This window comes from Apteryx mantelli, chromosome 3, assembly GCF_036417845.1.
Source record: "Apteryx mantelli isolate bAptMan1 chromosome 3, bAptMan1.hap1, whole genome shotgun sequence".
NCBI classification, from domain to species: Eukaryota; Metazoa; Chordata; class Aves; order Apterygiformes; family Apterygidae; genus Apteryx; species Apteryx mantelli.
The window spans coordinates 24,679,087-24,701,745 of NC_089980.1; the positions used below are offsets into that span (position 1 = coordinate 24,679,087).

Below are 22,659 nucleotides of genomic sequence, written 5' to 3' on the forward strand. Positions count from 1 at the left end.
TTGTGCAGCTGTGCTGTTGGCACTTTTAAGTGAATGCTGCTGAAATACTGCAGCTGTCATGGAGATACAAAAGAACAGGAGTCTCCCCATGACGCACAGAGCAGACAGGACCTGTGGCATGTGCTGTAGTGCTAATATGCCTTAGTTGTGGTGTGGGGGTAATTGCTGCTCTAAAAGTGACACAGAAAAATCCCATTCCTCTTTAATGATGGATGTTTTTGAGCTCGCTAAGGCTCTCAGCACATAGCGCATAGTCATAGTCAACACAATGCAAACTAAGTGTTCTAACAACTGAGGCTAGTGGTTTGGTTCATAAACTAGTATGCTAAAACAAACACTGAAAAGCTTTGTGCTTTGAGAGCCACTTGAATTTTTGACCTACCTGAACATCTTGCCTGTGTATACTGAAAAAGACTAGTAGGCCTCATCTTCTGCCATCTCCTTTGAGAGAGCCCGCAATCTTCTGCTCTTTAAGAAAAGTATTAGGCCTCAGCATGAGACAATTGGCACAAGCAACACGCTATATGAGCAGCCACCAGAAAGTCAAACTTTGCATGGATGTAGAAAGGTCATTAGGGGCTATTTCAAGATGTTCCCTTCAGTCTTGACCTTTTCCCTCAATCTGGAGTTAGGTGGATGCAAATTCCACAGAAAGACCTGGACCAGTGTTAGCAGATGTGCACACTGTAATGTGAGTTAAGCTGGAGACCTTTAGGTAACCAAACTGGAGTGACAAGACAGTCTGCTGACTTCTTTATGCAAATTTACACTTACTGCTTCTTACTTTCTACCCTACAACTTCCTCTCTCTCATCCCTCACAAATACCGAATGGAAACTGCCAGCCATTCCTGCTCACACCCTCTTTCGAAGTGCTTCCCCAGTATTATTCTAACTGCTTTGTCTTAGCGCATATCACTGTCTTATTCTAGGGGTAATGGTCACCATAATAAACATGTAAAGGATAGCGAAGACAGAATTAAAATTAAAGCTAATGAGCTTTAAGACTAAATGTTTCTTTTGTCCATTCCACATGCTGATGGACCTGTAGCATTCTCATCTGTGACTGGCAGGAAGGAACTTATTGCAATATATTCTTTTTCCTATTGAAGGACTTATTAGAAGGTTACCTTTCCCCTCTATTGAACAAGATTAATCTTGGGTACAATTCTGCTAGCTTTAGTGAGTATAGCATGCAGCTGCGATTAGCTTCCCAGAAGAGAAAGACATTTGCTGCATATATCACTTAGCACGCAATTCCAGCAGGGTTGATCTGCACATGTACATTTGGGAACATGCTGAGGATGACTTGCTTAAATTCTATTGCACGTAGAAACGAGTTTTTTTTGGATTTTTTCTTTCTTTTTGGAATTCAGCCTTATTTCATTAGGTAAAGAAATAGACAGATCTGGCCTTTCTTTTTTAATAATGTTTTAGGACCAGGGTACAAAAAAGGTTAATGCATTAATTTTTAAGACAAGTGATAAATGTACTGCAATAAGCACATCCTACATACACAGAATATATTTCTCTATATAATATGAACACAGAGATATAAAATAAGTTATACTTGTCTTGGTTTTTCATCACAGTAGGAGCTCAGGTTATATAAAGTGACAACAGGAATTGGAACAACATGCTGCTCTAAAGCAACAACCAAAAACCGGAAGACTGCCTGTGAGTGAGCATGTGTGTGTGGGGAAACAAAATGGGAAACTGGGGGAATTTCTACCAAAATCAGGTCCTAAAAAACCAGAAATTTCATAGAGCATGACATAAAGAGGGGAATGCCCATTGGCGCAGGGTGGAGGCTCTGGAGGGGATTAAGCGTTACTGTGTGGGGAGGATGTGGGTAGGTGAAGGCTTTCAACACCCAGGCTGTATTTGGGGGGGTCACAGGCAGTATAGCAAGCTCTGCCTGCTGCCCCTCTGTGTTCTCTACTCGTATGACAGACAATCTACCTGACAATGCGGGGTTTTTATCTTTACAGTAAGAATGGGACCTAGTAGCTTTCACTGCACACAATGAGAGTAAACATACCACTTCACAGGAATGATAAACACCACCATTGTTCAAAGGCTTTTGAAGGAGAAAACACTATCCACTTGTGCACCGTTCAGTGAGCCTGGGACTGGTGAGTCCTCCGTGGTCCTCCCTTCCAACCCACCTGATCTCTGCCTCCAGCACCCTCTCCTCCTGTTGTTTCCCTTGGGGCGGTTGTTCTCTTGGCCGTGCTCTGAGAGCAAATCTCCCCCCGGGAATGAATGGGAGGTAGAAGTGCTTGGGAACTCTTAAGGTCTGTCCCTTCGTGGTTAACGAGGAATTCCAGCTGCCCTATTCAGATCCAAGCCATTTCAGATTTCTTCTGTTTTTTAAGGACAGGGAACCACTTGTAAAATTTGGATTTAAAGGTAAATCCAGATTCCTGAAATTCTTAACTCGGAGTTTAGTATCTGGTATAGGCTCATCATGAATTAGGAGGTGCTCTTTAATTTAGCTAACAGCTTGGCGACCTTTTTGTGTTTTTTTTTTTTTTTTTCCCCCTTCACTAGCAAGGATCTCGAAAGTCTCCTGGGGTTTGTGAGACCAATTAAGCAGTGCAAGGTGCAGCCTAAGCTCAGGAGTGACACTGGCAGTTAGCAGATTTCTATTAGTGCCTATTCCACTCTCAAAAGATGCAGCCCACTTGAGTCTTTCTTCTACTCCCACTTGTCAGCTTCTAGTCTCAACATTCTTTGTATTTATAGACTAAACATTAGAAAGCAGGGAAATTACACTGGAAGAGTTAATTGCATATTATCATGAAGGATTGGACTTTTCTTTGTTTTGCCTTTTTTTTCTTCATACAGCAAAATAGGTATAAATCCAAAGGTGATCTCACATCTAAAGGTATAATTTAAGTAAACATGTTTTTCTAGATCTCTTCTTTCTCCCCTCCCCCCCACCCTCCCCTGCGACCTTTCCTTCACTCTGTTATTTTCCTCTTGGATGGAGGGAGGAGATGGGAAGGGAGCTCATTCGGCAGCTCATGACCCTCCAACTTGACTTTAATGAGATGATTCGCCAAGGCAAACTCCTCATCATCCAGCATGCCATCTTTGTCGATGTCAGCCAGTTTCCATATCTTGCCCAGCACAGTGTTGGGCAGCTTAGACCTTACCATCTCCTTCTTTGCATTGGCACCAGTTATTTTACCATCAACAGGCGAGAGTGTGTAGAAAATCTCATCATACATGGGCTTGTCCCTGGCCACCACCCACTCAGCATCATCGATCCCTTCACCAGCGCCTTCACCATAGCCATGGCCAAACGGACCGTGCAGGGTGCCCTCAAAGGCTCCTCCCTTCACCATCTGGGTAGGCCGCTGCGACTCCTCCTGGCGTACAAGCACCATGAGCTGGGCAATGTCGTTGGCCAGCATGTCTTCCACTGTCTCCAGTAGCTTGCTCTTCAGGGGCTGGAACTTGCTAAAATCCTGAGACTGCAACTGATCCTTAAAGTGGGACAACAGAGCAAGGGGTGAGCAACATGGCTGTGCATAGTGCAGTAACAGCAGAGAGTGGGCTCCCTGTCTGCTGTTCAGCTCAAAAACCTGCTATTGCAGAGGAGGGGGGGTACATACCATTCCATCCTCTGAGACCCTTGACTCATAGCATGTGATGGGATCTCCCTGGCTGGTCTTGTTCCTACTTAAATCTTCTTTAATCCCTATGGAGAATCATCTCCCCATCCTATCCCCCCACCTAGCTAGGGGGGCTGACTAGGCACAGGGAGGAGAAGAGGTTTAATCAAAGGCCCAAATGATGGCTGTAAGCAAACAGAAGAACCTTCCTTTCCAAGTCATGTGTAAGAAGCATTCTCCTCGAGGACCAAATTGCTCAAGGGAAACTGTTTGTGCATCTCTGTGGTCACTGTAGCTTTTGCTACATCCTCCAGCCACTGCTCTGCATTTCCTCCTTCTCAGTACTCTGAGGAAGGAAACACCACTCTGGCAAAAGACTACTTTAGCAGTAAAACCTCTGCCATCATGCAGCATATCTTTCAGATGCAATAAAGACAGCAGGACTTTACAGCATTGCTCTGTTTCTCTAATTTTCACAGCTAATACAAGTGCTTTGAGCAGGGCCTGCAGATGAATTATTTTCTGAGAACTGCAAATGTTCTACAGCTTTATCCTTCATCCTCTACTCATTAAATCCAATCTATTCACTCCTACTATAGTGGTATAATTTTTTTAACATTTATTCACTGGTTGTTAAAATATGTGTTTATGATCGTCCATTGGGTACACTCTGTAGATCTCATATTCTCAAGAACTTAAGGAAAACATTTTTTTTTTTTTGAAAATAAGAGGAGATGCTGTATTTTCCATAGGGAGCTAGTAATGACTTTAACAGCTCAGTAACTGGGAACAGGTTTCTGCTTGGACTGAAGCCACACAGCAATGTAGCCATGTCCAGCATTGTTCACATATACAGTACAAGGCCCTGATCCAAGGTCCTTTGGAGTCTCTGACTTATATGAACATTGGGTCAGCCTCAGCTTTGCGGCACATGAAACCTGCTTCTCTCCTTAAAAATAGATATGGGGCTTTTAGTATTCATAGCCTCCCTTCTCTCCGAGTCTTTTTAGAAACAAATAGTGAAGTAGAGCACAAAAAGATATAGTCCTCGAGGAGAGGCATATGTGTAGGCTTTTCAAGAAATATACCCTTCCTTTTAATATAGATTAGCAGTATTCTTAGGCCTGAAAAATCTGAGACTGGAATCTGGAATTAAAAATAAAGAAAAATGGAGGAAATAATTTGCTGTAAAGAGCTATCTAGGCAAAGACTTGAGAAATGAAGGCAGCTGGAGCTTTGCATGTGCAAAAATATTTATGCCCAAATATAGTCTTCACATAGTTCAGGGCTCATTTCAATATTACAGTTATTTCAATATTACAACAGGCCTTTCATATGGGCAACAATAATCAAGGTCTATGCGGCTTCTGCCGTATTCCCTACTGTTACTCTAATGGTCTTTCTTTGGATGTTTGGTACTCCGGATGAGATGCTGCCACTTACCTGCATCTTCCTCAGATTAGGGAAGTCTCCTGGTGAGATCTGATGCTCCCGTTCAATTCGGGCATAAATCTCTCCCAAGTTGTTAACAAGCTCTTTCTTTTTATTGTCTTTCCCAAATACTGAGGGCATTTCCTTCTTTAGGGAACTGATGATGTAGGCATGGACCTGAAGGGCATGAAATGACATGGAAGGAAGACAACAAGGTTTAAACAGAATGTCAGTATGTTCTTCCCAGTAGAGAGCACCTGTGCTTAGGAGTCAACCCCATCTTGTCTCGCTCTGAAGAGCAGGCTGGGCTCTTCAATCTGCCCACATCTGCTGATTGTCACTTCAGTGCTAAGTGTCGCTCAGCTGTGTTTTCTAGCTGTGCTGAGACAAGGTGAGGATGGTGTATGAGCCCTGAGCATGCAGAGAGCAATATTCACAGTTAATTCCTGGGGGAGAATTCTCCCCTCACACACCAGGCACAGCTTTACAGGGAAGTCCCCTGCCAGCCATACCACAATGGTTAGCACACAGACACTTTTTGGAGCTCTCTAGATTTTGTTTAATGTTTTGATATGAATGACTCCAAGTCACATGATGCTGTTCTATTGAGTACTCCGTACATGAGAACTGTAAAAGCCCAGAATAACCATTTTCACCAAATTAAGTTTGGACTCTTCCTGTTGACACTAGTGATTCTGAAAGCAGAATCTATTTTAATATTTCCAGCAACAGTGATCTACAGCAGTGGATTTAAAATTAAATAATTTGATTATGATTATACATTTTTTTACATGGTGGACCAAGCTTTTTCTCTTGGAGATGCAGACCCCTGCTTAGAAAGTTTTTAGAGATCCTTTGATCCCTCTTCTCAATTCACCTTGATCCCTGTTCTCAACTGATATGGGGCTGTTCCCTGTATTTTGAAGAACTACATTCAGCTCAATTCAAACATTCATCGAGATGGAATTTCTGGCACTGCCCTTGGGAGTTATTTTCTCATGCTCATTGCAGGCTTATTTGCCATTCTTGTGAGTCTCCATCTCCTCTGCATCCATCTAAGTCGGGTTTCTCTCTTTGCTTAGACAGTTTAAAACAAAAGACCAGCTTCCAAGTTCCCTTGGTGTATGGTTCTGGCAATCTGAATTGGTCTGAATTCTCTCTCTGCTCTCACAGTGCAACTGCTTTCCACATCCCCTTCAGAGCGACCTACTTTGATCTGTGGGTATCTACCTCACTCAGGCCTGTGATGACTGACATACCATGCAAAGGGGTTCCTCAAAACACTTAGGACAAATATACGGGACCTTGGGGCAAAATGGGATGGAAAAGAAATAAGACCCACCAGCTCCATGAGCTGGTCTGGCCAAGACTACTTCCATGTACCCTGCATGCTGCAGACAGTCCAGACTGAATGCTTGGGCCTGTCTGTGCCAACACTTACCTTGGCCAGCCGTGCTCGCTTGATGAGATCATTCAGCTTCCTCAGGGCTGCATTGCGGGGTAGGCTCTGAATATCCCTGAACAGGTCCTGCTCCTCTGCCTCAAAGAGCTTGCGGTTGTCGGGGATGAGCAGTGGATGGGACCAGAAGGAGCCGATGTAGACCCTAATGACCTCAGGAGTGTTGACAATCTTTCCCAGGGACCACATGAGGGCACCGTACACCCGCATGAGCTGTTGAGTCTCTATCTGGTCTGCTTTGTTGAGGACAACTCTCATCTTGTCCTCATGGTTCTTCAGGGCCTTGATGACCTCGGAAAATTCATCTGAGATGTCCAGCTTGTGTGCATCAAAAAGGAGAATGATGCGGTCGACCCGCTCTGCAAACCACTCCAGCACGGCAGCGAAGTCATAACCTGCAAGGGGTGGAGGAAGAGCAGAGATGCACACACATGGGAGGAGAGAAGGCTGTTTGCCATACCTGAACCATGCCATCCAAGGGTGAGCTTGCAAAGAGGAAACTTCCCCTGGTGAGTTAGGGAGCTTGATAAACGAGACAGGAAACATGATTCCTGGCCCCACACTGGGCGGGGATGAGGCATTGTCTTCACATTGAAATACCTAAGATCTGCACAGTTAAGAATGATTCTCATTATCTCTGGATTAAGAGATCACCCAGAGAAGTCTTGAACTCCTGCCACAGATGCTGCATTCAAATGCATGCCACGGAGAAACTGCTGTGTTCAGACAGCTACTGCTGTAGCCTTGCATGTGGCAACAAGGCAGGCAAGTTGAGCTTCTGAAATACTGGCCATCAGCATAGCCTACAAAGGCTGTGGAGAAGTGGGTAATTACAGTAGCTGTATCCAGACTGCTTTGAGATGCATATCTCTACTGCTTAGTAACTCTCAGGTCTTGTCTAGTTGTGTGAGACTATATTTATTTCATCCTCCTCAAAACCTAGGATGCAAATAACCTGCCTTGCCTGAGTAATCATCCTGCCATACCTGCTGCATGTGCACAAAGCAAAATGATTTGCATTTACCTTGTGAAGTACTTGCTACTAGAAGGCAGCACTGCCGTAAATACCAGAGGTGGACTCAAGCTAAAAACACTGGGTTCAAATTTCACATCCCTCAGAATTAAGGGTAATGGATTCCTAGTGACATAGGACAATCTCTAGGAAATACAAGGCATAATAAACAGTGTGTGTGCGTGTAGATGTTTTTAAAATGACAACAATAACAACAACAAAATGACTTTCTCTCCTAGCTCTGTGGTATTTCTTCGCTTTCTTTAAAGCCTCACTGAGAGACAGGTGCTCCCCTGCTGCCCGGATGTTCTCTCTTATGCTGTGCAGTGTTTGGGGTTATCTGAGTTACCAGAGTGCTGTACTGTTAGGAAAAGTGTTCTGATAAAAAGGCCTTTACTGGCACTCCTTTGCAACATTGTTTCTTTCCTGCTGGGCAGGAGAGATCAGGACAGAGCATATGCCATTTGGATTCAAAGCCTTTAATGTGCTTTTTTTTTTTTTTAAATCTTGGCTTTCATGAATAAATTTAAGAGAATTAGTTCAGTGGTGTGTGGTTGGGTGGGTTTTTTTTGGCTTTTTTAATGTAATACCTAGAGGGCAAGCAATGAATCCCAGTCTATCAATCACAGCTGCAGAAGGGAGGGCTGCTGAGTTCTGATTTTGATTTTTTTTTTCCATTGGCCTTTTCTCTCCTACAACTTTAACCAAATCAGGGTGAAATCCTGGCTCTGAATTCAGGAGCAATTCCTGTGTGAACCTTTCTTTTCAGCTGGATATATTGGTATTAGCTGTTTGCCACTGAGAATTCTTGTACGAATGCAGAATGTTATTACGGGGTAGAGTATTTCACCAAGTTCAATTATAGTTTGCTCCTCAAGAACAAAAAAGAGGAACAGTATTAGACTGTAAAGCCATTAGCAACAGGCTTTGTTTGTATGAGAAGGTACTCTGGGATGTGGACAGCTTGCCCTGTTTTTTTTCCATGGGATCTCTAGGAATAGGTGAGGGTGATGGATGTTTCTCCCACCAGGAGCCTCCTGCTTACTTAAAACAGCAGTGCCTCCTACGGCAGCAGCAAGTGATGCTGGGTCCTGGCTCTTTGCTCAGGTACATTTGACAAGGAGAACTTTGGAGAATTCAGAATTAACACTGGTGTTAACAGACACCCACTGAGCATTCGGTAAACTATCAATATCTGTACACTTTGCCCAGTTCAGTCCGTATGTCTGAACTCGCTAACTTTCAGGAGTCAGACCCTCCTACAACTGAAATAAATTTGCTCCTGCTTGCTTTCAGATATTAACAGTCTTTTCAACCTTAGACATTCACACTGTAGAGAGCTCACCTCCATGGTCCAATTGCATATCTGCTTCAAAGCTATGGAGGCTGACCCCTTCCCACAGGAGACACTGGTGGCAGAACAGTGTCAACCCCAATACCTCATGTCACTTAAAGACAGGGCTCAGGCTGTAAGTTGCCCCTTTGTCAGCAGTTCCATGAATTTGCAAAGGGGGGGGGGGGGGACCCTCACTTTGCTAAAGACTGCGTGCATGCCCTCACCCAATGTTCAGTTCTGCCCGGGGTGTACTGGAAGTCATCTAGTCTGGTGCAATAGTTTACTCTTCCTGCACTGAGCCACACAGCCTGTTTTCTCACCATGGAAGCAATGACTCAGGGTGACTTTGTTTGGAGATGTTTGTGCATTTAATCCTGTCAAATTTCTTTGACTGGGATGCATTCTCATCAAGCTGGCATGTGTTTGAATTACACTACAATTACTTCTTCCAGCCTTTCCCCTTGGGGGGAAACAAGGGGGAAACTAAAGTCATACGCTCTAGGGCACCTTGTAATACTACAGTGATGGCCTGTCATACATCATGTGGATAGTTCTTCTCTGGCAATAGGAGTAACAGCCAACGCTGGGCTCCTTGCTGTGTTAGTATGGGCTGTATCTGACCCTCTGTACAGTTTTCAGCAATTCAGTAAAAGTGGTGATTAATAAAAATAAATAAATAAAAAAGGAGGTTTTAGTGTTAGCTGAGGACTTGGGAGGCTGAGGTCAGCTCTTTGATCTGTCTCAAGGTTTGTCTAAAACGATCTAGGTGCTTAGCTCTGTTGTTTTCAATGTGTTTTAGGTCCAGATCCACAGCAGCACTTAGAGGAGATCTGCCCTCTGAGCCTCTCTTTCCTATTCACGGACAAAAACGTTGCCCTGCCCAACAGGAAAAGGGAATTAATATTTGCTCAGTCCTATGTATGTTCCCAGCTGCTATGGTAACATACACTGAGTCACGAATGTCCCTGTGGACTTCATTAGATGTCTAGACTGATTAGCAGCCTGTCTTTCCTAGCTTCTTTGCTTGTTCAGAGATAGTCTCCTGACAGCTGTTCTGCATATCTCCGTTAAAAAGAGAACAAAGCCCTGGGGATTAACACTTGGTAATGTTTCAGAGCAGTCACAACACCATGGGACAAAGGACCGACTTGCATCCCTTGCCAGCACAAAAGCCCAATCCATATGCTCCTCTTGTATGTCCCACTGGCTTGGCACTTAAGGGAATGCACGAGACATCTCACATTGGTGCCCAGCTAAGCAAGAAACATCTGTCTTGGCATGAAACTCTATCAAGTGCTGATCATACCTGCAATCTCCTGTATGGAGGTACTTGTCAAGAAAATCAAGGTGTATACATATGTATTTTGTTTTTAACTGACAGAACACTTTAGAAGAGAAGAAAAGAGGAAAATTATGCTAAGTGTTATACTTCTCCTTAATGCTTACCATAATGTGCGGAAAGGACAGGGTAGGTGGGACAGACCTGTGTTTACAACAATCTGCTTGGTGTCACTGACAGGTCCCTGCGATGCTGCTTCCCCAAACAGCCAACTGCCTAGAGAATTACTACACAGGAGATTAATAGGGCCAATTTTTAGTTCTGCTTTTAGCACATAAAAAAGTAGATTGTTACTCAGCTACTGAGGCATTTGGATATTAGTGTGACAGACAGGGTATGAAACTCTAAGGGCAAGCTGTTAATAAAGACATCTCAGGATAAGATCTTAAATTCGTATTTTAACATTTAGTGAGCTCTCATTTTTGGAGGACTTTTCAACAGTGTGGAGAACTTGAGACATTTTGTCCGACTTCAGCCAGAGCTGGAGGTGCTCAACACCTGGAAACACAGAAGGCTCATTTTGTAACTAAAACTGAGCATTACATCTTCATGTTATTTTTATTTTTTTATTATTTGATAGATGCTTAGGGCCTAACTTTACTTTCTTCTGGCAGTTTATTTCAGTGTGAGATTAGACCAAGAACTGATCTTGACCTACGGTCAAATTAGGAATTTTCTGTCTGGAACTTCCCCTTGCTCATTTCAGTGCAAATGTGTTATGTTTCCTTACACCTTATTTTAAAGTGTTGTAGAGTGTTGCTAAGGTCTCTTGCAAAAGTAGCCAATTACTATCTTTGATTTGGCAGCATTTCGGTGATGGGTGAAATTATCTACATAGCATAGCACAGTTTGTCATGAAATTACAGGACATTTGGGAAGCCATCTGTATGCCAAAACTGCATAAATACAAAACCATTATTACACAGATGTTTAGACAGAAATGTGAAGTGGAGAATTCTCTGTTCAATAATCCCTGGCTGTTTGTGGTTGCATTCACATCTCTGTCCAACAATAAGATAGATATTTAAACATGCTCTGATGCAGCTTCTTCACAACCTCCAGACAGAAGAACCTGAATAGAAAATGAGTCCCAACTGCACAGCAGTACAAAAAACAGACAAGATGAACATGCTAACTACTTTCTTCTGTCAGATGTTTTTTTTTCATGGGGCAGATTTCCTTCTGACAGCATGAAAAGATTTAACAGATTTAACACACAACTGACAAGTCAGTGGGACTATCAGTAGATTCAGTCTATAGAGAAAATGATCTTCTTGCAGACACCTTGCTATCCAGACTCTGTAAGGCAGGCCATAGCTTAATGAATACTTGTCCGTGCACAATCAGAATACCTGGCAGCTTGCATTTAACCCAGATCAGGCAGGATTATGCAATTACATTTCTGTCAACTCAGCCCAGGCATGATATAGTCTTATGCTGACTGTGGGAGGACAGATGACACCTGACCCAGCATAAAATCCACCAGGCTGTAACACTTTTTTAGAGCCAGTTTAAACCAGCAATGTGTGTGCGTGTATGTATTGGGTTCAGCATTTCTCACCATGTAGCAACACTTTTTTTTTTTGGTCTGATAGTAAGCACATTCCAGCTGGATTTGCTGGCTTGTGGACCCTGTGATGGAGTTCAGGTGGGATGGAATGGGAATAGTAATGTCAAGAAGTGCTGAGAAAAACAAAGCTGTTTCTTTGCACCAGATATCTCACAGCTTGCTGTCACTACTGCTTTAAACTGTGCTGTTTCTTTCAGCAATTCATCTCCCTTCAGCTGAATTTTAGTGACTGGGAACTCCCTTCTCATCACCCTTTTAAAGTTGGTGTTATTCAGAGATTGAAAAGCCATCAGACCACAGCCCTCAAGACAGCAGTTTTATTGTTCTGTGCCCCTCTGTGCCTATCCAGTAACTGAGGATTTCAGTAAGTTGCTCAAGGTTGTTGTGTGTGTCAGTGTCAGATTCCTGAGGACAGCATCAGGAGAAAAATAGGATGGTTGGAATAGCTAACAGTGAGTGCCTAGAGAGGGAGCAGATCTTGGAGATGAAATGAGTGCCTATTCCTGGGAGTTAATGACTTGATATGAGTTTTTAAATTGAACGATATGTGTTGGAAGCCGAGTCTAGCTGGTCACAGTGATGTCCTGCATGAAAACACTTAAAGTTTAGGGAAGAAGACTCCGTCAAGGCAAAATGAGCAGGCAGTCCATGCTGGAGGAAGAGAAAGTGTCAGGAAGCGTAGGTGTCACCCGAGTGTGACAGATGGCTCTAAGAAAAGAAGTAAGACTGTGGCTGAAGGTGGCTGCTGTGAAACCCAGGGAGGGATGGCACAGAGGTGGGTGGTTGTGATGAGGAAAGGGTATCTTCCCAAGGAAGAGATTAGGAGGGAGGCCTGGTGAGTGGAGGTGGGAAAGGGAAGGTGGAGAGGAGGGGTCAGAGCAACAGCATGAGAGATGAAACAGCTAGAGGAGGGATAATGATTTGGGCAAGTTTCTCTCAAGGTAAGGAGCTGGTGGGACCAGCAGGAAGAGGGCAGAAGGGAAGATGAAAAGTGGAGATAAGTACTGGGTATACCTCATTGTAGCTCATCCTAAACCATTTTTGTAAAAAGCTGCTGTACTCCTTTCTGGAAGTGGCAGCTTTCCAAGGAGGTATAGAGAGATTCCTGTAATATATAACTGTAGGTGTATTGGGAAGCAGACAGAAATACTTCAGGATAAAAGGACTTGTATGAATGTTACATGCCATAATTTCTAGAGCAGGTCTCAGCTTGCTGATCACTTTTGCCTTTCCCTGTGCTTAAAGAAATAACCCGTCCTGGAGCCAGTGATTCACACACTAGGAGCATGTGAAAAATGACATTTCCATCTTTGCAAAGATATATTGGAAATATACACATATCTTGGAGATTTAAAGGTTTCCAAAGCAAAGGTAAAGGGACTCAACACTACACAACAAATCTGCCTAACGTTCTCAGATAGGAAAGATGAGCTGGTCTCAGATTTCTAATGCTGACATTTACATTAACTAGTAGCGGGAGTGGTACATCATGGGCTCTTGCTTTCAGGTTGTTTACTGCAATAGTTTCAGGATTGGGAAGACTGAGGGCCTGAAAGAACTCTTGCTTTATGTCAGTGGAAATCAAGAGAAACCTCACTAGACATATTTGAATCTGATGGCATTAAACTGATAAGAGCACTGTCAACAGCCATGTTTCCTTACAACAACCTGTTTAGCTTCTCTGTGTGCATGGCAGAGCTTGTGCCCTCTTCCCTTTACATTTACATCTTCGTCATTTGTGAGAAATAGGCTGAGCATTTTTTGGTATTTTGGCCAATCCTCAAAACAGTTCATAGCCAGATTTTGAGACTCACAGGGTATCTAAATAAAGGCTAAGTTTTCCAGAGGGTTAGTGCACAGCAGCACTGATGCATAGCCAGATTTTCAAAGAGGCTTTTTATTATAGCGTCCAAAAGCAGACAGAGTTCTTCCAGTAAACATACTTCGAATCTGGGGAGAGATCATGTTTGAAAACCTAACCTGAAATGGCCATCTGGAGTAAAAGTCCTCAGTAACTGATCACTGCTACCAGTAACTAGAAAACATAGTCTTCCTCTGTTATTACTCAGGACACTGAAAAAACATATGATGTGCATAAATAATGCAAATATTGATTAGATACTGATGGACATGACTGTCTCTCCTTGATGAAGGAGAAACCTAGGAAATTTCTGGAGTGCACAGTGGACAATAAAATGAACAAAACTAGCAGTTCTAAATATCAGACTTGTTTGGTGACAAAACTCAAGGGCTTGCTAACAAGAGTTAAAAAAAAAAAGCACAGCCCTTTCTATCAGTGCAACTATCTATTTAATCTTCTTTTGTATGAATGTTTTCTTTTCCAGTTCTGCAAAACTGAAACTGCTGAAAGCAGTATTTCTAGCCCAAATCATGGGGACTGCCCCTTCTCCTCCATCACCCAAAGAAAACCATGGCTTGGTATTCCAAAATAATCATGAGACTGGCTTAAGAAATCATGAGACAGTAAAATATAATCTTCAGTTTTTGTTTGCATTCTGCTGTTCAAGTCAGGAGGGCTACAGTCAGGCTGATGTCTTCAAACATTTCTAGGAATAAAAAGGGCCAGAATTGTGCAGGTTTTCTGCTCATTTTCACTTTGCTCTTGAATAAAGCACAGAAGTGTGTGGTTAGAGGAACTTGGGTCTTTGCTGCAGTGAGCCTGCAGGGACAGTACACGTTTGCAAGACTGTGATAAAACCGGGCAAGCTGGCAGAGTGGTTACTGCACTGTAGTAATGGAGGTGAACTGGGAAGCCAAAACTAACCAGTGCACTTTCATCCTCCTAGGCAGAGTGAAATACAAAATATAAACAAGTGCTATCAGTGAGGAACATTATAGCAAATATTTGAAATGCCTGCCATTTAGATGCTTCCAGTTGTGTATTACGCTGTTGCTAGCACACATGACAAAACTCTTGGAAAAAATATTTTCTTGTTGCCACTGCACCCTAAACAACTCTTCATGAAGTGGGAGAACAATATTTTCCTTGGTGTTTGCCTTTTTCTTCCAGGCATGGCTACTTGAGACACCGTCAGTCCGAGAGCTCTGTAAATGCCTAAGACTGTTAACTGTTAGCATTTGTTTCTTTCACTGGCAGGCTGGCTAGTGACTAAATATCCCCAGTGCTGAAGCTGCTGGTCACTGTGAATTCTTCCTTTCCAGGAGAGAGAGCACGGCTAGCATGAATTTTTCCTTGGCTACGGGAAGCCTCGGCTGCACTGCAGCAAGCAGAATGGAAATGTGTGGAAGGCTGGAAGGCGGCTGTAATGGTGTTTACTGGAAAGAAAGCTGATGGGGAACACTGCTGCCAGTCCTTACCTCCTGGCTAGGACCTTGTGCTTATTGCCAACAGGGGAAAGAGACGGGGTGTCAATACATACAGGATGAAGATAAAGTAAGTGGTCAGGATGTATTCAAGTGCTACCCTAAAACAGGGATCAAATACAGCTTGGCTGTGGCATCACTGAACTTGGCAGACTCCTATCTGCTTAGCCCAGGGCATGTGTAGGTTGAGCCCAGCAAGAAGCTGGAGACTGACAGCAGAGTGTGTAAGGCTCAGCCCTCCCTGAGTTGCTTTTACAAGGCTGGCTCAATTAGCTTGGCAGAATGAGCAAGGTGATGAATTAGGACCAAGTCCTAGCTCCTGTCCTGGCTCTGCTGTGCTGCATGACCTGACCTGAGGTCCTCCACTTTGTCCTCATTTATTCCAGTGCAGACCTCCCTTTCTTGTCTTCCCTCCCAGCTGGATGGTGAGGGCTCATCATGTGACACCAGAACAGTGCTTTGCAAATGGATAGCATCTGCATTGTTATCAAATGGTCAAAGCAGCCAAGACTCTGCTGCTCTGGCACAAATACCTCCCCCACTACAGGCATCTATGCAATCTGCTGTCACTTTATACTCAACTGGGCACAATAAAAGAAATGAGAAGGAACTGGAGCAAGGGACAGGGTAATACAATGACTAGTTCTTTACATGTGGACATAGATCTGCACCCCAGCATGTGAAAAAGTCCTGAGGAGAAATAGCTGTTCTCCAGGCAAGGAGAGTACAGAAGCAGTGAAGGGCAGGATGCTTTGTGCCCTGATGTCCTTCCTTATGTCCCAGGGCTCTAGCTTCCACCCCTGAAGCACAGGAGCTGTGACACCATGGGTGCCTACAACCAAGGAGCACACAAAGCCATGGGAGCTCAGTAGGACAGATTGCTGCAGGCAGCTCCTTGGCTAGGCTCTTCGCCTTTACCAATTTCTGAGTGCAGCAGCAGCTGTATCCATTCCAGTGATCTCACTGCATGCCTAGGGGATGCGGATGTCAGCTATGACAGACTGCACAGCCGTCGACTGCTCACAAGCCTAAACCTGCATGTCTGCTATTGGGGAAACTCCATGGGCTGCTCTTTGGTGAGAAGGTGACTGTTACGATCACGTAGCAGTGCCCTGGAAGTGGGCCAGTGCAGAGCTCTCTGTCTCTCAGGGAATAGACGGCATTCCTTGGAGGAATACTTGGACTTGCAGCTCTGCTGCTGGCTGTACTAGGCTGCTTGCCGTCAGTGCTAACACAGGAACGCTGGCGCTTCTGTACGCTGCCTGCCCATCAGAGAAGAGATTGTGCTCTGTCACTTTAGTCTGGCCAACAGCTACAAGGCAGTGAATGTAAGTCAGAGTTGAGTTCAGACTGGTGAGAAGCTTCAAAACCTGGTCTTGGCCCTTGAACTATTCCTGGGAAGCCAGTTTTCTCACTCCTGCTCCCTGAAACATGGATGCAGTAACAGGAACAGCTATTGCCTTGAGATTCAGAGTGAGTCCTGAAGGACTACTCAGCTTTAACACAATGGTATCCTGCTGAGCTGGCACTGTATAGATCAGCTAATGCTCCTGCTGTCTTGATGGGAAAGGAGCCTATTAGACTTCTGATGTTCCCATTGAAAGGAATTTCCTTTTTTTAGAAATGCTGTTGGTTCACACGGGATGGGCAGGCAAGGAAAGCCTGTCACATCTGCATCTTTGCTCTCCCCTCCAAATTTATGACAAAAAGAAGCTGCTCTGCTACCCACTCCCTTCCCTGACCTTGTACCACAGGTATCCCCTGTCTGAGGGTCTTAAAACCTAACAAATAGTGGAGATAAGAGCTGATGGAACAGGGGAAAATCCCCATTCCTCCCCTATTCCTAGCTGTTAAGAAACATCAAAGTGTCTCCTGAGAAACCTCTGTAAGACTCCCTCAGGTCTTGCTTCATTTCCAAGTGAAATCTGAGCAGGCTGAGAGGGTATAGAACAGCAGGAGCATTTTGTTGTGTCAGCAGTTTTTGGCATTGCCTTGTTCTCTTCCTAGAAACCACATCATTGCTCTATCTGTCTCCAAAACCAACTTGCTAATGAGGGCAGCTGACTTGCAAGCTTGGTGGAAAAAGAGCCAGCCATACCTTTCGTCCTCCATGGGAGCTGGGAGGTGAGCGCTCACCTTCAAACACCAGCTTCCTTGAGATAAGCTCAAGCCAATACCTGGCAGCAGCCCTTCCTAAACATAAGCACCTCAGCACTCTTTTGACTCTTTCTGCTCCCTGGGCTAGATCCCCTGCAGACAGAAATCACTGGAGCTCTGCCAGCTTCAACAAAACTATGTTGATCTAAACCAGATGAGGAGCTGGTCCTATAACTTTTGAAAAGCCATTTGACCTGGCCCATGTGATCAGCTTCAGGCTGTCCTGGATATACACGGTGATGCAGTGAGGTCTCACCTACGCTGTAATTCTAACTGTGCTGTGATCAGGTCAGTTAACAACACGATGGTACCTTGACTGGTTGGAAGTGTAAACAGAGAAAGCTCCTTAGACTGCAAGATGAGCAGGAGGTAGCTATATCCATCTATATTTCTCACCTCCTGGCAAAAGCGCTAAGGGTGGAGTGACCCAACAGGCCACTATAGTCACAGGGCCAATGTACCTCCACTTAACTGCACTCAAGGCAGCAGAGTTGTCTGGGAAGAATTGGCCTCAAGCACCAAGACAGGCCTCCAGTCCTACAAATAGGTGCAATATGCAAATGTTTAGAGAAATGGGGCTACTCTTTGGCCTTCTCTGCTTACAAGGAACATTTCCCAGCCTGTGCCATTCCTTCAGCTATGCTCAGATGTTTGGGGAGGTGTTAGCTGGCTTGGGCCAAAGTACACCAGTGACTTATTTAACAGTGTACAACTGCATATCAGCCTGCTCTGGCATTGCTGGCATTTACTAGTGTAGTTGTAGGAATGGGGCACCAAGGCCCCCTGGGAGGCTGATGAAGAAATTTTGCAAAAGGAGGAGAAGGAAGTGACAGTACGTTTTGCAAGAGGATATTTTTAGTACTGAAGATATCTGGAAATCTGATTTTTTTCTCTTACAATGTAAATCAGGATTTGAATTGGTGAGATTTCAGAGTGGGGATAGGGAAACTTCCTTCAGGCTTGAAATGGGTCAATTTTTACTCATTTACACACTTTTTTTTTTTTAAAAAGAACTAACAATAGAAATATTTTGTAGTTTTCCTCTAAGCAAAATTTCATCACAACAACAGTTCCACAAGAAAACTAGTGGCTTTCAGTGGCATTTTTTGACTGAAAAAGGATTACACCATTTAATTTCAATTTTTGTTTCTCTGCAGACTCTTAAATATTTTCTGCTGGAGGTAGGGATGTTTGTGCCGCATGTTTTAAGCATTGTGAGGAAGGCCTGAACATCTTGGTTACCTTTTGTAGACTGCCTAGAAAGAATTCACTATCCCCTAGCAGTGCAAAGACCCATGTTGGAACAGTTTAGTTTGAATCAGTAGCTTTCAATTAACTCTAGTTGTCCCTTATAACTTTATTGATACTTTTTTAGCTGAGATCCTGTGATGGAAGATCTCAGTAAAACGAACATGATTTGGCTCTGTGCAAGGTGGTTCCCCAGTGAAAAGTTTCCAAGAGTACTTTCAATACAAGGGAGAATTATAACACTGGGAAAGGCCTTAGCATTTTGGGTAGGGCCTGTGCTGCTGAAAATTAATCGTGCATCACGAATAGGTGGTGTGAATTTGAACTGATCTTCTCAAACATGAATCTGTGTCTGTCATTATCATGTGATAACAACTCTTGGCACCCGAATACTGCTTTCATTCAATGAAACGATGCACAGCTACCAGCTTTATCAATGGAACCTGCAAGGAAGGTGAGCTCTGCCACCATCACCTTACAGAGGAAGAAAATGACTAGACATGTTAGGGTAAAACATCAAGACTGTTGCCCACTGTGGGGGTCCAGCCCGAGACACTCAAATTGAGTTGGTGCCCTCATATTAATAGAGGGATATACCACAAAGAAATAGCCACTCTTGAAAATGCTTGTTCTAAAGGATTTTTCCCCAAATTTATACTGTAGGCAGAAGATGATAGAAGGCAACTGGAGACAGGATTAGCATAAAGAGCTCCAAAACCGTAGGCCTACTCATTATCTTCCGCTGCTCTCTCCCCACTCTTTTGAATCCAAATGCATATTCAGTGAGAGACTTTGTGCTATTCATGAGACCCATCTAGTGTCCTCAGGATTTCCAGATTCCCAAATGCAACGAGGAACCTGGGTGCCAGTGGTTCTTAGGTCCAATCCAATCCTGCAGCAGATTTAGGAAGCCTGGACAGTGTGAGGAAATGCTCTGGGCCAAATGGAAGGAAACCAGGCTGATTGCCACTGGAGCCTTGCCTGTGCTTCATCATTAGGCCACTGAATGAAGGTGTTTCTGCAAAGCATGTAGGTTTTGATTAACTGACATTTTCTGATCAAATTCTGTTCCTCTGGGGAGTTCTGGACCCATTCTAACACGTACAGGCACTGCTGCTCCTGTTAACAACCTTCCCTGTGAGCATTTGAAGTCTTCTACAGCACACTGCAAAGCAAGTCCAAAGGGACATTGGTAACATTGTGCTGTACTTCTGAGAGGCCCCTACTAGTGTTTCTGTCTCAAACATGTACAGCTTGAGGGGAAACTTGCTTATAGTCCCTTTGGTTTCCAATCCTGTCCTTGAAAAGAGAACCAAATCTGGGACTTACCTCTGCTAATTCTCTGCTTTTCTCCAGAAAGGATTCCTGGCGTATCAATGACACTGATGCTTTCTAGTACAGGATTAGGTAGCTGGGCACAAACAAACCTGTACAAAAATAAATGCGTTTAAAATAAAAGCAAAAAGTATTTACGACTTGCTGAACATCACAGGCAGTATGGAACAGTCCAGATTCTAATCTCACTTATAAACCAGGTCTCCAGTTGGAGCTTGGAGCTACTCTTGATTAAAGAGATGAAAAAAGCCAGGACTGAGCATTTTCTCTACTTTGCTTCTTCTGGAACACTGATCTTAGTCATGACCTTTGACAGGTATTCTACACTGGCCCCAAATTGGGAATTATTAATGAAAAACAATGTGTAACAATCCAAATGTTTTCATTTGTTGTTTGGATTTTAGCAAGAAGCGTTGTTTTTGTTTTTCTTCGTTTAAGAGTTCCCCGCAGGTTCCTGAACGCATGTGAACCAAAATAACTTGTATTAAAAAAAAAAACCAAAAAAAACCCCCCAATGTTGTAGGTGGGTTTTGTTTTTTTTTAAATCAGGATTTAAACAGACAAAGTGGGCTATTCTCACACCATGGAAATCCTAAAGCCTAGGCAGCATGAGATCTCAAGAGGCTTTCTAGTCCATTCCTATGCCTCAAGGCAGGATCAAATGGCTGTTTGTCTAAAGTATTCTTCAAACCTCTAATGATGAAGACCTGACAACCTGGGAGTCTAGTTTTTCCCCTTTTGTAGCAATGGATACATATTTCAAGTATTGTCATACTGACTCCCCTCAATCCTTCCTCTAAAGAAAACAATTTTTTTCCATCTTTCACCTCTCTCAAGCTCCCTTTGTAGTTCATATTTCCTAAATCCCTGAAGACTTCTGCAACTTTCTTTTGGATACTCTCAAACTGCTCCATATATTTCTTCAGGCGTGATGCCTCAACCTGATGTGGTACTCCAGCTGTGACCTTGTCAGTGCTGAACAGAGTGGGTGGATTGCTCATTGCCTCTTACATATGACAGTCCTGTTTATTTATCTCAGTAAGATGTTTACTTTTTTCACAGCGGTATGACACTGTTGACTTGCATTCAGTTCATAACTCACTCCTCCCCCCTCTGCAGCTCCATGCCTGTGTAACTGCTTCTTAGCTAGTTGTTCCCCAGCTTGTATTTGCACAATTCACTGCCTAAGAACAGTACCCTGCATTTGCTCTCAGTGAGTTGCAGCTCATCTATTTCAGTTGCTGATAACATCCAAAGGACAGCAGAAGCGTATCTGGTTACATGGCTCCTGGTAGCATTTCATGGCTAGCCCTTCTGCGATGGTATTCCAGGCAGATATATATATACGCATATATATGTGTGTGTGTGTGTGTGTGTATATATATATATAGAGAGAGATTTTAATTGTGTGGTGTGATATCCAGGCATAAAAGCATGTGCTCCTGTGGGAGGCAGCAGAACCACATAAAGGATCAGGCTTGGCACAAGGGCTGCTAGATGCAGTCAAGGCAGACAGAGCCCTGCAGTGCTACAGTTGGTGCTGATGAAGTCCCTGCAGCTATGAACTCCTCCAGGCTATGCTACAGCCTCACCCCAATTCTTCTACCTGTATGACTCTAAGATGATTTTGACAGGAATGAATCCACATAGGTTAGATGAGTGTCTTCTCTCCTAAGCTATCAGTTATTCCAGTCTAAATCTTCCTGCCTCTCCCTCCCCCAGCCACAGCTTGGCAGGTGGCAATAGGGAGCATTTCAGAATGCCTAACACCTCAAGCAGAAGACAGCGGCTGGCTTGGTTTCGCTGTTGTGTACCAGGCCTATCAGCAGAGAACAAAAGGCTCAGTAGGTCATGTTATTCCCGCTCCTGCCAGCCTGGGTTAGCTCTGCATTGTTATATATCCTGAGTACTCCTTATGGTCTAATACTAAATAGCTTGGGCAAGGGTATTTTCCACCCCATTCTCTAGAGAAAGTATTCCAAAGGAGATTTCGATACAAGGTCAGAGGCCAGTGTGAGTAAATGCATTCTGGCTCTATTGGCAAGGTCTTTAAGGCTGCTGCCTTCCTGCTGTCCCAGCAGAACTGCAGTACCTCAGGGAGCATGACCTAATTCTGCTCTGGACCATATGAAGGGAAGAGCATGGTGCCAAATTAGACTTTCAGTGCTGCTACAGGCAGAGCAGGGGGATGATGGAGGAATCTGTTATCCACAATCTCTCCTGTTGTTGACAATGCAAAACCAGAAGAGACTCCAACCTAGCCTCCCAAGACAGGAAGACTTTGGAGGCAGGAGGAATCTTGCAACCATCAACCAAGCCAACACGATACAAAAGTAATGGCTGAAATTCCTGACTTTGCTCCAGGCCTTTGATGCAAACAAGTCCTCCTGATACAAGCTGCAACCTGTAATCTCTCTGCTAGGATCCCTCCAGAGCTGGAGTAGTGCCAGCAGATCTGAGTGAAGAAAAGCCCTTCTCCTCTCAGTACCCAAGAAGCACCTGCGGCAAGGAGAGGAGGACAAGAGACGGGGCCAGAGCATGGTACTGCAAACCTGCAATCCCCCCCTTTCAGCCCAAGGCTGTTTGTCAGCCCCATCTCTGATCTTAGCCAGGTGGGTATGGGCAGGGGCTCTGTCTCCTGGGAAAGGGAGGGAGGAGACAGGCTCTGAGCAGCACTATTAGCTGTTGCCTCCCAGCCAAAGCCTAACTGTACCACTCTTCTCTTGCTTCCTGGAATGCAGCAGATCCTAATCTTTGCTGGGAAGGAAGCACCAGCTGAGGCTGGATCCTCACTACCGCTCCTCCT

At 44.1% G+C, this 22,659-nt stretch overlaps 1 protein-coding gene across 1 annotated transcript in view; it reads right to left on the bottom strand.

The window, feature by feature from the left end:
• Window positions 1–1,407: 1,407 nt before the first annotated feature.
• Window positions 1,408–22,659, bottom strand: part of EHD3 (EH domain containing 3) — a 31,150-nt gene continuing 9,898 nt past the window's right edge. The window contains exons 3-6 of the mRNA XM_067292958.1: window positions 19,848–19,945; window positions 6,494–6,906; window positions 5,065–5,229; window positions 1,408–3,492 (exon numbers count right to left, since the gene is read on the bottom strand). Of these exons, the coding sequence (XP_067149059.1) occupies window positions 2,965–3,492; window positions 5,065–5,229; window positions 6,494–6,906; window positions 19,848–19,945 (1,204 nt within the window). The 3' untranslated portion in view covers window positions 1,408–2,964. The remainder of the gene's footprint in view (window positions 3,493–5,064; window positions 5,230–6,493; window positions 6,907–19,847; window positions 19,946–22,659) is intronic.